This window comes from Halictus rubicundus, chromosome 16, assembly GCF_050948215.1.
Source record: "Halictus rubicundus isolate RS-2024b chromosome 16, iyHalRubi1_principal, whole genome shotgun sequence".
In the NCBI taxonomy this organism is placed as follows: Eukaryota; Metazoa; Arthropoda; class Insecta; order Hymenoptera; family Halictidae; genus Halictus; species Halictus rubicundus.
The window spans coordinates 5,389,937-5,403,436 of NC_135164.1; the positions used below are offsets into that span (position 1 = coordinate 5,389,937).

The window sequence follows — 13,500 nt, forward strand, 5'->3', positions numbered from 1 at the left end:
CTCGCGAGCGACATTTCAGGATAAGAAAAAATTGCGGCGCTGCGGTGAATCGGCCATTACCACTTATCCTCGGTAATGGTAACAGCGGCCTCTATTTCCCAAAAAAAATCTGCTCTAACGGTCACGGCAGATAACACAATGGCCGTGGGTTTTTTTCGGCCCGCGATATCCCCCGTTCAATGACGTTGGTGCGTCTTGATAACAGAGATTTCTTTTATCAGCACAATTTCACCGAGTGCCACTGGCACCGCGCCAGAAGACAACGCATTATACTGCGCCGTTAAACTCTCCGTGAATACTTATCGCCGAGAACTATACGGCGGACATGCCTGACCACGCCGACGATATTGTTTTATCTTTCCCTGTCCCGGCGATCCTCCTCTGTGCGGCCGAAGAATGATTATGACCCGCGAATTATGCGGGCGGAAATGCCCCCATTAATGCCGACTCGATAATTACTCTTTGTCGCGGCGCACTTGTTACCGAAACTTAACCGGAGCTTTCGCCCGCAAAGAGGTTCTTAGAACCTCGACAAACAGTATTTTCCGATGCAACGTGCAAAAACGACGAGGAGCGATGATTAGAAGTTTAAAACACCGGAAGTCTCGTTTCACAGCTTTCCTTGGAATGAACGTTTTAATGGAGTGTTTCTCTTCCGTCTTGCAGAGTGTATCGATTTTAATACTCATCCCTGCCCCGGTGCCAATTTGGCAGATTTGTTTCCACTGATACTGCATACATACGAAAGAAATGCCACTGCATGCCGGACAATGGCATTTCGTTAAATGGTTGACATAAGAAAATTGAAAGAGTGCTGGAAGACGTATACTTGGAACATATGTAACACTGGGCTTACGGGACCTGTCAAAATGGCGGGTTCTAATATTTTTAATTGAAAATTATTAAGATTCTAAGGGTGGACACGTGAGAAATTATTTAGCATTTCTTTGGGTATACACTGTTTTAAAAATATTGCTACAAATGTGGGTAGCGCGTTCTTGTTATTTTTATAAACTAATGCAAAATAGTCAGTTTTTGTGCTGCGTAAACCTAGTGTTAAACTTTCGTACTCTTATCCAAATATACAGGATGTCCCTAACTTAAAACAATATTACCCGTAACAATATTATTAATGTATCTAGCAACTGGGTCGAATTATAGCTCGGTTGTTATTGAAGACTGGGAAACGTTACAGGAAAATTTTGCACGGTCACTAAAAACCTTACAAAACAAATTTCATAACCACAACGGTGGAACATGCGACCTTTACTGTAGATACTGGAGAAGTATTAATTTTTTCACGATTGTACCCTAATACTTTTTCTATTCAGAATAATACGTGGAATCCACTATTGTAAACAAAAATCATGGAATGGCATTTAAAAAAAAGAGTGGAATTGCGTTTCGCAACTTCAATGAACCACTTCCGTGAAAAATTCATTTCATGATACTGCTTGTTTGTTACATCATGCAAAACATTCCTCTACAATCTTTTTTTGAGTTATGAACATACACATGTATACGTGAGATGAATAACTACTGTAACTATTTACGACTTTATTATTATTTACTACCGACACGGAAATGATATATTCCTGCATGATAAAAAGCACGTAACCTCTGCAGACTAGATAAACACAACCTTCTGTGTGCTCTAATGGAAAATGCGTAGTTACTCACTTCACGTATGCAACATTTGTTCATAAATCTGCTAGTTCTCTAACAAAGTTTATATAAGATATTTTTTCTTCCTCTTATGTGAAGATTACACCCTCGCAATTTGGCCGTCTAAGTTTGGGACACCCTGTACACCATTGTATTCTATAGAGTCTGTAGAATCGTATCGCGCAAGAAATATTTGCGAAACTTTCACAATTAAAGTGCCGGAAAGTTTTAAAGTCGAAGATACTATTTTCCGTTTGAAATTTATTGCGCATACTTTAAAATAACGTCCCTGGTAACGCGATCAAAAAATTGTTTAAAAACACTCTATATATACGCGCAGTGGACGATCAAATTATTATCGACGGATGGAAAAATTGCACGAAGATAGCTCCGGCCTTTGTGGTCATTATTGTATTATAACAATGCATTTCTCAATACATTACTGTGCACAGTAATGATTAAAGTGAAGTATACTCTCTTTTAAATCTGTTTAATGAGCGATTACTATTTTCAGTCTAAACTGCATGAATTTCCGTAAAAAAGGTGTGAAAATTTACTAACACGAACATTAACTGACCACTTATTGGTTGACTCAAATCACTTCAAAGTGGAGCTGCCTCTTCATTGCAGCAATTTTTTTTCACTAGCAAATAATATAGAAAATAATATAAAATTACCGTCGTATATAATTGAAAACATACAATACGTTCTGTAATAGAAGAGGCATTATTATAAGCACAATATTAATTCCATTTCTAACCAAACTTGAAGCAAGTAGTAATTTCGAGTTTGATCACACCTGTATACTACGTGGCAGTAAATCAACAATAAAAATATACACTTGTTTAACCCTAGGTTTACGGAGCACTAAAAGTGACTATTTCACATTACTTTATAAAAATAACAAGACTGTGCTGCCCAAATTTATAGCTCTTTTTTTCTAATAACATATCCTTTAGAAATAAAGTTGAATAATTCCTCACGGATGCATCCTTAGAATTTTAATAATTCTAAATTAAAAATATCAGAACAGATTTGACCGGTCCCGTAAACCTAACGTCAAAAAGCCTCTTTCGCAAAACTGTACTGTTTCGAAATATCGAAAAAAACAAAATCGCAAGAATCCTCGCTTGAAAGCAGCTCCTTCGAATGCACAGATTGAAACGTATCGATCGCAGATTTCCACACAGAAACATCGGTAGAACTCGAGGGACGAGGTGCACATTCGCTCGTCGGACTTTCCCGCGGACATACCGGTCCGAAACCGTCCGGGAGCATGTTCTCATCCCGTCGACGACCAAAACAAAGAGTGAAAAATCTGCCCGGAAACACGGCGGCCGGGACGGCTGGCCGAAAAATATAGCGACAAACAAATAACTCGAGGATGCTTCGATCTTATTCGCGAAATTCTTCGAGCGCACCGCCCACGCGTACGTACCTTATCCCGTGGTCCCGTGGGACTCTCTGTTCGCTATTCCTTTCGGCGGGGTTGCTGATTTTTCGAGCACACACTGAACTGGCGCGCATAACTTCGGCCCAAGAAGAGTACCGTTTCCTCGGACTTCCGTTCACGGTGACTCGTGCCTCGGAACTGATTTACACCGGTCCCGGGACAGCATTGTTCCGCACTAATTGAGCAAGTGGCCCGTGATGCGAACAGCGTCGCGTCTAATCGAGCGGGAACGCGATTACTATCAACTTCACCTTGTCTCAGCGGATTCGCACGGGAATGTTGTGTTGTCGTCGACGCGCGTGTTGCATCGTTCCTTCTATCGGCTGCCAGACGAAAGTCTTCTCTACTCGAGGCGGATCTCGTTTCGCCGACGTCGCAGCACTTTCTTCCCCACAAGGATTTCGTCGCGCGATTTCTTTTGTTCTCCCGGGGAAATGCACTGGAGGGACGAGCGCGTTCGCACACCACCGAGATTCATCCCCGAATGCGCGCCGGTGCGGCCGTGTTTTCGGCACGGCGATCGCGCGCGTACTGAAAATCCCAGTAACCATCCCCATCGACCCTCTCCCCCTCGGCGTCCCTACTCTAATACAGACAACACTCTGCACGCTTAGAACGTCCGTGGCACTGTGTGCGTTCGCGTGTGCACGCGTGGACCTGTGTGCGCAAGGTGTGTAAGTTACGTGTGGAGAATGCATCCACCGAGAACAGTTGCACACCGCGAATCCCCGGACGTCTATGAAATCATAGTCTTATCGGACACGTAACCAATCTTTGCATCCGGACGCGATAGGGGTCGGCCATTTATTGGCCCGCACGTTCTGAAGAGAAAGTGGGCATCAACGATGCACCAACACACCACGTCGTCGACTTTTACCACTGTTAACCCTTTGCACTCGAGTGGTGACTCTGGAGCACCACTAGAAATTGTTGTGGCATTGTTTCAAAGAAATTAGAAAAAATATTACAATGTATTCGCTACATTACAAAATTTGTGTTCAACAGATTACTAAACATTTACATATTATATGTGGAAATCGGATCAGTTTCGTATGAATAAAATGAAAATATTCTAAGACGAAAGAAAAATTTAGTTTTAGAATGAAAATAGCGCCGAGTGCAAAGGGTCAATCCTTTGCACTCGAAGCTAGTTTATCTCCGAAACGAAACATTTTTGCCGACCTAGAATATTTCCCTTCTATATATATTTTTTTTTCATGTTATACATACGAAAATGGTGCAATTTACTCGTACAATACCGAAATGTTTAGTAATTTATTAAATACAAATAAATATAATAATGTAAAAAATATTTTAAATAATATTACAGCGATTTTTTACATTATTAACACGTTGAACGCCACGTCACCCATATGTGGGTGACGGAATTATTTGTGCAGGTTTTAAAATGAATTTTTACGTTGATATGTTCATTGTACGAAACTTAATTAGGATCTGTAACATGCAAGAAAGTTGGAGGATTACTCAGTATCGTACATTTAATTTTTTGCAATTTTTATTTCATTAAATAACTTACTTTGATTTTATGGAATTTTTGGGGTTTCTAGTTTGGCGTTCAAAGTGTTAAATTCGTTTGTATTTAAATAAATTACTAAACATTTCAGTATTGAACGAGTAAATTGCACCATTTTCGTATGTACAGCATGAAAAAATGTATATAGAAGGGAAGTATTCTAGGTCGGAAGAAATGTTTCGTTTTAGAGTTAAAATGGCTTTGAGTGCAAAGGGTTAACACGTTCACGGACACAGTAAAAATTTCAGTGAGCTGCGAAAATAGACAGGCAATTTTTCTTGAAACTAGTTGTACCATCCGAAATCTGATTAGACATAAACAATAATAATAAGTTAACTGTCATTAGTAATGACAGATCACATAATTTGTATATTTGTTTTTTTTTTATCACCAAAAATCGAAGTTGCATCAAACAACTCGCGGGGGGGGGGGAAGAGAACGAATTTTTTTTTAATCAAAATCGTGTAATAGAAGTTCGCGCAAAAACAGAATTGGATGCATATGGCATGACGCAATTTGTTGCCTCCCGGATGAAATTGCTTTTGAAGAATTTTTAAATAAATCCTCAATTATTCAGCTTTGATTTTGAACAACCGTTAAGGGTGGAACCACTATAATAACCTGAACCGGAGGTATATTTGCGGGAATTTTTTTGAACAAGCTTTGTAAATTTTGTTGTACCCTGTGAATTTGAGATTATTTATTGTGGGCTCAACGATGACCTCACTCAATAGGAATAAAAATACGAAATGTCTTAATAAAATTTGTGTTATTACCTCGAATATGCACAAATATGTATGCAAAATCTCAGGTTACTAGGCTCACTCGTTTCCTTGAAATTAATTCCCAACTATTGCACTTAAAAAATCAAATACCGTAATGGAAGCCTTCGTTCAAAACTCATGTTTATTTAGTCTTTATTGTTCGCGTTCCTCTGGAGTGACAGTTAAGGACAAGAAATATCATAAACCATTTTCTTTGTTCAATTTCAATAATACCTTCCTATTTCTTTGATCGAAAATTAAATGAACGTTTACAATTGTTTTCGCCACAAACGTACTTTACGGAAACGAAGATCCAGATGTAAGGGTTCAACCCAGTTAGGCACGCTGGCAACGTGTACCAACGTCGTGGATTTATGATACGTCAATCGCTATTGCGTACGGGAGGATAAGTTCGGAGTAGTGTACGTGATTCATGGAAACGCAAAATGCCCCATCGTTGAGCCAAGTTCTAAAGCTTTTTTACTCTTGGTTTAACTGCAAATTGAAGGTGACTGTTCCTTAAACTTTCAACGTATCTCTGTCATAAATTCACCGCTCCGCGGAAGTTTCAGCGGGAACTTTATTTTTTTAATAAAACCGTGACGAAACGGGCATTAATCGTGCATCACGATTCGTGCTTTAACGTCCACCTAGAAACCGGCTATGCATGCACGAGATCCAGTTGAAAAGATATAATGAAGCATCAAGAGATCGAAATCTCATATTTAACGTGCCGCTTTTAAGCGTAAAGTTATTACGAAAAAAAAAAAAAAAGAAATTTGAAGTTCGGTTTGCCTTTCCGGGATATTTCAATTCTCGTTGCCGGTGAAGCACACTAGAGGATTTAATTTTCATGAAATTTCATATGTCTCGAAACCATCGAAAGACGAACGGAAGTTTTCTGAATGCTTTCGACCGCTTGCATAACTTTCAAACGACTCGCATTTCATGAAATGTAAGCCGAACTTCTGAGAGGCTTTAAGGGAATCGGGAAACATCTCGCGGGCCCCTCTCTTTCATCCCAAAATGGCTACCGTCGATCGAATCGAAATTATTCGTTTAACCACGATCAACTGGGAAATTGTTGATTAATTACGCCGGCAGTGCAGTTTCGCGAAAGATATCGTAAAACAGGAACAAAAAATCATACGACTATTTTTGCGAAGACGAGACTACGGTATTTGAAATAAGAAAATAATTAGTTAAATTCTGCGGAGACGTTCAAATACGTAAACTTCCGCGGGAAATAAAAGTGTCTTAACTTTTCCACTAAAAACATCCTGCGAAAAATGTAACTTATGAAAGTGGAAAGTGTAAGCATCATTCTTTAAGACGAGCTCCGGTAAATTGTTTTCCTGCTCGCGAACTTACGACAGGTTGAACGTCAACAGTTTTTTCACCCAAGATTTATTAATCCTTCAATGATTTATTAATCCTCCTATGATATTACCATCTTTCCATGGAGCATATGGTACCATTCGATAGCAGCAATTAGCGATCAACATTACACGTGTCCCAATGTAATATTATTTTCAGATTATACGCTTGATTGCACGATTCCCGTACAGCTCGTTCACGGTAATCCGTTTTCCAATACTTTTTGGCAAATGGAAAACCATGAAGATCGATTTAAACTCCACGGGAAGCACGTTCATAATGAACGTCGGAGGACGAGCACGTTCCGCTTGAAACGCTAGGATTCGATTCTAAACAGATACAAACGTGCGGTTGAAAAACACATTAACATTTCGTTGGAAACAAACGTAGAAAAATTGTGCTCGTTGGCGTGTTATTTGAACAAATCTTTTTTGGAATCTGCGACCAGATTTCGTAGTAAAAATGTGCAAAACTGCCGTGTGGATTCTAGCTCCAATGTTTAATGACATAATCCTATTTTTGTGATTATTAGTTCTTCCAAAAAATTACAGTAAAATAGGTACGTGCTCTTTCGAGATCGAAACTGAGGAAATTTTTTTTAACAGATGTGATGTAGCCAAAAGGGTTGCTAAACAAGAAAAGTTCTAAAAATTGTGCATCAACACTTTCGTATCCATAGACAAGACACTTCAAGGACGAATGAACAATGAGCCTATCTTGTCTGAGGAAGGAAAAGGGTAAAAATTTATTCGTGAGATGTGTCGAGAGGGTGCCCGAGTCTTGTTTGTCAACAGCTATACTATAGCGTTTAAGTGGCCAACTGAAGAAAGTTTGACCGGAATCCAGTGTCTCGCGAATTACGTATTCTTGAGGGTAACGTAAGTCTTATCGTCGGAGCTTTTAAACTTCCCGGAAATGATGCTCTAACTTGGCGCTATTGTTGTGGAACAACTGCAACCAGGGGAATAATACAATGTAAACCATATTTCTGTTTCTACTAAATCACGTGTTTTCGTAGCTCCGGTGAATTACACCCTCTCGCGTCGCGGCACGCAACAAAAGCGTCGAATTCTCCTGCGACGTACCATAAATACCCCCCTTTTATTTATAACGCGGACAATGTGCGATAATGAGTAACGCGCTATAAATTTGCGCACACTAAACGAACACGACGCGCCCCGTAATCACATCAACCCACATCAGCAACCATATGCTAACTTGAATGGCTTCGTAAGGGACGTTATTTGACGCGATTAGGATTTTTTGTGTGGGGTTACGTACAGGACACACGAAGCTCAAATTTGTTTTTTTTTTTAAATGGAACCACATATATTTTTACTAAATATTATCAATATCAAGAAATAGTACTACTTCGAATAAGTGCAATTTGACCTTCACGTGTCCTCTAGGCGGTTACAAAAAACTAATTACTGTGTGTTGTATAATATAACTGTGGATATTCGTGTAAATATAAATTCTCGTAAATTAAAAGTTCAGTTTCTCCATCATTTTTATTGTAAAAGTAGTAAAATCAGTTGTCTAAAATTATATACAATATTCTGTACAAAGGTAATATGTTTATAACAACTGTTTAGTATATATACACCGTAGCAACGGATGACATAATATTGTTTTCTGCACAATAAATCCGTTTTATTGTAAAAACATCGAATTATTGTTACACATGCCCACACAGCGAATTATTTATTTTCTGGATCCGTGTCGTTCATGAGATCATCAAATCCCAAACTAAATTTTTTGCTCGTGTTTATCGAGACTTTAGCGTCCTTATAATCATGCGTTAACAGTCTTTGACTAAGCGGCACGTAAGATTCGCTTATATTCGCGAATTCGTCGACAGATTGGTCGCAACTTGCAATATTTTCGCGACACTCTTTAGACTCTGTTTCTGTGTTAATTTCTCGATCCAATTTTTCACTGTCGATAATACTGTCCATATCGAAATTAATTTCACTCGTGGACATACCGCCAAACTCAAACACCTTTTTTCTGCTGCATATGTTGTCAATGATTTCCGTCATATTCAAGTCATGATCGTCGTTGTCGCTGGCGAAATCATCCGGCGAAAGTTCATTAAACATTCGATCCAACGTGCTATTTAATTTCGAATTTACTTTCTCTAATCTTAGAACCTTATCAAACTGAGGACCGCGTTTCGTTGTATTATTGTCATTATCATTTTGCACTCTCTGCGGCCTATCCCCCTTTTTACATCTTTTCGGCGTAATGCTCATTCGATCGAAAGACTGCTCCAACGACGCAACAGGATCTTTCGAAAGAAATTCCTCGATCTTTCTGTTCTTCTCGATGTCCTCGGAATCCTTGACGGCTTTCTTTTTACCTTTCCTTCCCTTTGTATTTTTCTCCGTATCCGCGGCATTCGCGTTTTCTGCCCTCTTTTTAGAAGGTCGCTTTTTCGCTTTCATGCTTCTCGCATTCTCAAACGTTTCAACCAATTCCGGATAACATTTCGACACCATCGCTTGCGGTTCGATGGTGGTCAACTCGGCCAAAGCGTCGACATTATCATTGTCCTCTTCCTCGTACGACATGCATTCTCGCAACCTCTCCACAACGCTATGATCGTTCTGCCAAATGATTTCGTAGCTCGCGACACATCTTATGTTTCGAATTTTTTTGATCGCTTCGGGCAAGAATAAATCAGGGATCGACAGTCGATCGTCGAGGGGAACGTTCGGTAAATGCAGCAATTGCCAGCGCGTTACCAAAGGAAATACCTTTTCGAATGCGTACTGTGGCACCCAGCTTAAATGTTTTTCCATAAAATCCTAATTGCAGAGGAACTCGTCAGTTCGGTGACATATTTAGAGTACAGTTTTCTATCGAAAAACTTACGATCATTTTAGCGATATCAGGTTGTTTCCACTGGAGATCCACCTTTGGGGGCACCGGGTCTTTCCTAATCAAGAATTCGTCTAACAGCCCTTGATCAGGAAAATCCTTTACGAGAAGAGCTTTCTTTCGTATAGTGATTTCATTTAATATTAATGCTCTCTGTTCTCTGAAAGAATAGGTTGAAGGAGCTGTTACACTTACCTTAAACAACTCGTGTGAAATAAGTAAGTGCTTACTTATAAGAATCGTGACACTTTACGATAGTACCGCAATCTGTACAACCTGATCTAGCATGCTTCTGTACTTTACCGCTATGACCGCAGGAGGTGCACAGATTTGCATTTTGTAGTTCCGCTTCTCTTCGATCGAAGCCATCGTCCGTTCTCCATCTTTTCATTCTGCAATGATAACATCCATTACATATTTTCACGAGATACAGATCTATCAAAATCTTCTACATTTATTCAGTCACCTTGCATACCTTTCAAGAATATCCTCGTCCTGTACAATTTTAAACAGTTTCAGAGCAGCTTCTTTGCCGACGCCGTTTAATCCATCGTTATAATCGCATCCGCACAATAAAGCCAATGCTATCATTTTATTTCTCCCCAAATCTAGCAATCGTTCTATCTTTTCTAGGCTGTACTCATCCACGGCACCTCCGCTACCGCCTTTGTTCCCTTGAGCACTTGTACAGAAATTCCTGTACACGACTTTCGCTCCATACAAAAAACAATCACTGTCTTGACTTATGCACCCATCGACAAGCTGCAAAACAAAATAAGGCAAATTAAAATACACGCGTATCAAAGGACAAATCTGTGTTCTCAATACACATAAACGCAAATCATAAATAGACTACAGGTCTTTATACAAACTTTAATTTCTTATATAATTCTATATCTTATTTAAAAACATACACTTGTATTTGAATGCATAGATCTTAGTCAAAGTTTATTATTGTTTAGCAGTATTGGGCTCTATTAAAGCGTGTCCAGCTCAGTCCATAAAAATGCACACGTACCCCGTCCTGGTTCAGGTAAGCACACATTGCTTCGGCTTCTCCGTCTCCTTGCACACAAGCCAATCCCATGTGTGTAAGCATTTCTTTGCACTCTTTCAAAATTCGATTGAATTGTGATCTTCCTCCCTTTCTCGTGGTTTTCCTCTCTCTGAATCCACTACGAACATCGTTCCTTTTCGCAATAGTGTTGTGCTTCAAAGTAGGCGCTTTTCCCTCTAACACAAAAACCGGCGATATTCCTTGCAGAAGCAGGTTTGCTGTTCGGAAATACAAGTTCCTGTAATCGATGTGCAACCGTACAGTGCTGTTCAATTTAAATAGAATGCAACCTAATTGAAATGACCCGGAAAAATTGTTGGCAACAAACCTGAGATACATTTTTGGCTGAGCCGCATTATCAGTGACCGTCTGGCTGTCCACAACCCAACCACTCAGATCGATGGCTATTGTCTTCCCTTGGAGTTCAAACAACGGCTTCCTTTCGCATAAAGGTGACAGAATATTCCAAAGATCTTTGACACCCATTTTAACCGCTTTGAATCAAATTTTGTAAACAACTGCGGTCATCGCACGCATAACATGTCGCGCCATCTGATTCCAATTGGATGAAGTTGGTCTAGAGAGTTTTCGGCATAGACGAAGTATGGTCATAGACCAATCACCTAATGTATTTTTCCTCTCGCGTTCGACGTTACCGATAACTCATGAATCCGGGCATATTAGTGAGAATCGAGTATACTCCATTTCAACCACGAATACAATAAATGCAAATTTAGCATAATAAAAATTACATTTCCTGTTTTTAAAAGGTGTTTTTCTATTTTAAATAGTAGAAAGAATTGGAGATAATAATCGAAATACATTTATATCAATGGAATAACGTTTGAAGATTTATTATCTTCTTTTTTACAAGACGAACAGCTGCACTTCACTATTAAAGTTGATTTTGCGCTCCAGTTTCTTGGAAAATATAATTAGAAATCACTATTTTCCACTTTCATACAAATAGATATCAGTTAATCTATTAATCTAATCTACTCTTACCGGATACATACAATGATTTCCGCAGTAAGTTTTGCAAAAATCCGAACAATTACCGCTACCAAGAATCGTGCGATAGTATTTTTAATTTTACAGAGACATGAGAGAGAAATTATGAAATTATTATCAGAAGAAGACATTTTCTTCGTAGCAGTTTTATTTATACCTCTTACAATAAAAATCCTTTATAATTATATAGTGAAACAAAAAATATTTTACTTCTGTCAAATTGAATAATATGACTTTCTTAACACATTTACAGCCATGTCACCAATATATTATTAAACTATTCGTCTAGATTAAAATTTTTCTGAATCTTCATAATGCAAATAGTAACGTTTACTCGTTTTTATCGGTTGAATAAATCTCAAATGTAGCAAATAAATATTTTCAAATTACAAGAAATCTTCTGAAACATTGCAAAAAGTAACAGTTTTCTGAATAATCTTATTAATCTGTGGACGTAATAATCCTTTACCTGCGTTGATTACATCATGAGATCGATAAACCAGAAGATCGATAAGTGTCCGTTTGCACAGTGATAAGATTGTTAATTGATATTGCAGTGGTAAAAATTTGTACTAACGGGTATAAAACGGGCTCGAAACGATCCAGAATCATAGTTCCTACAATTCTTGTTGAGCCGACATCATAAGAACACTGAACAAAATGCGTGGTAAGTTCTTCGATACAATAATATTTTTTTAAACAAATACAATCCTCATCGTTTTTTTTCTGGCACACAGTCACCTACACTTTGCCTCTTGCCGAGATCTGATATTGTCAAAATATTGTAATAGTGTCAATGACTTCATGAGCTACATAAGCTGCAACAATATTTTTAAAATGTGTAAAATGCTTCCATTATTTTGCATTCGACCTTCCGTCATAAATAAGCAACTCCTTAGTCCAAAAGTTAATGTCGAGTGTGGCTCGACATAGGATCAGGAAGAGTTAACAGTACGTTGAACAGGGTAGCAAGTGCACAAAATGACTTTGTCTATTTCCAGGCTTGTTTGGCATTGTAATTGCCGTGGCTGTCATTCAGATCGCCGCCGCAGCCGTGAAGTGTCCGCCAAGGAATGAAGCTGACGTTACCTTAATCGGGAACCCGGCGAAATGCACAACCTACTATTTATGCAACGGAGGCCATCCCTTCTTGATGCACTGTCCCGATGGACTCTACTTCAACCCCGACTTGAGAGTATGCGATTGGACGGTACGCGAGGAAAAGAACGGTTGCAAACTTGTAGAGGTTCCTGGTTCTAGTAGTACAGTTGCTAGTACTGAATCTAGTACTGCTAGTACTGCATCTCCAGCTCTTCCTTCCACTCCGGAATGGAGTATATCATACGAGTAGACACTATCTAAAACTTATAATTACAATGTACACTTGCTTTCTAAAGGAACGGTATGATGTAACAATAAAAATCTGAACGGTAGAGAAACGTGTCATTTATTTAAGAAATGAAACAAGTAAACTGTCGTTCGTCATAAATATCAATAAATAAAGATTCATCCGACATTAAGGAATCGACGTAAGCTGATGATTTCAATTTAGAACTTCTCGTTTTTGCTGTAGAAGATTACTGAGGAATCGTAGAATCGATCCAGAACAGTTGTTCGAATATTATGAAATAAAGTCGAATTGATCGAGATCTTTCTCGTAGGATATGATCTAGGAGAATTCTCTGTAACACGCAAATCGATCTTGTAATGTTCCTACCGAGAAGGGGCGATGGTCAATTACATGGAAAGGTGTCGA

General features: G+C 38.9%; 3 protein-coding genes across 4 annotated transcripts in view; 1 reads left to right on the forward strand and 2 right to left on the reverse strand.

Moving 5' to 3' along the window:
* The window catches only part of LOC143362073 (putative G-protein coupled receptor No18), an 85,609-nt gene extending 82,297 nt beyond the window's left edge, over positions 1-3,312 (reverse strand). Inside the window, exon 1 of the mRNA XM_076801909.1 lies at positions 3,104-3,312. The gene's annotated coding sequence lies outside the window, so the exon portion shown is untranslated. The remainder of the gene's footprint in view (positions 1-3,103) is intronic.
* Positions 3,313-8,296: 4,984 nt separating this feature from the next.
* On the reverse strand, positions 8,297-11,267 carry Gen (XPG-like endonuclease). 2 transcript variants are annotated; one of them, XM_076802349.1, is made up of 6 exons: positions 11,062-11,267; positions 10,695-10,971; positions 10,152-10,438; positions 9,907-10,068; positions 9,671-9,836; positions 8,297-9,603 (listed from the first exon to the last, which is right to left on the reverse strand). In XM_076802349.1, exons 1-6 carry the CDS (start codon positions 11,217-11,219, stop codon positions 8,494-8,496), a joined length of 2,160 nt encoding a protein of 719 aa, XP_076658464.1. In that variant the 5' UTR covers positions 11,220-11,267; the 3' UTR covers positions 8,297-8,493. The 2 variants fall into 2 exon arrangements, with proteins under 2 accessions (XP_076658464.1, XP_076658465.1); XM_076802350.1 differs by having other exon boundaries at positions 10,695-10,951; positions 11,062-11,222.
* Positions 11,268-12,326: 1,059 nt separating this feature from the next.
* Positions 12,327-13,174, forward strand: LOC143362314 (uncharacterized). The gene is made up of 2 exons (XM_076802356.1): positions 12,327-12,411; positions 12,746-13,174. Exons 1-2 carry the CDS (start codon positions 12,405-12,407, stop codon positions 13,093-13,095), a joined length of 357 nt encoding a protein of 118 aa, XP_076658471.1. The 5' UTR covers positions 12,327-12,404; the 3' UTR covers positions 13,096-13,174.
* The last annotated feature ends 326 nt before the right edge of the window (positions 13,175-13,500 follow it).

Bases quoted from the DNA above. Each gene is read 5' to 3' on its own strand.
- Gen (XM_076802349.1), bottom strand. From the start codon at position 11,219: ATGGGTGTCAAAGATCTTTGGAATATTCTGTCACCTTTATGCGAAAGG. The intron at 10,069-10,151 runs GTATGCAAGGTG...TTATCATTGCAG, and splicing joins GACGAGGATATTCTTGAAAG to AATGAAAAGATGGAGAACGG. The intron at 9,837-9,906 runs GTAAGCACTTAC...CTATTCTTTCAG, and splicing joins AAGTGTCACGATTCTTATAA to AGAACAGAGAGCATTAATAT.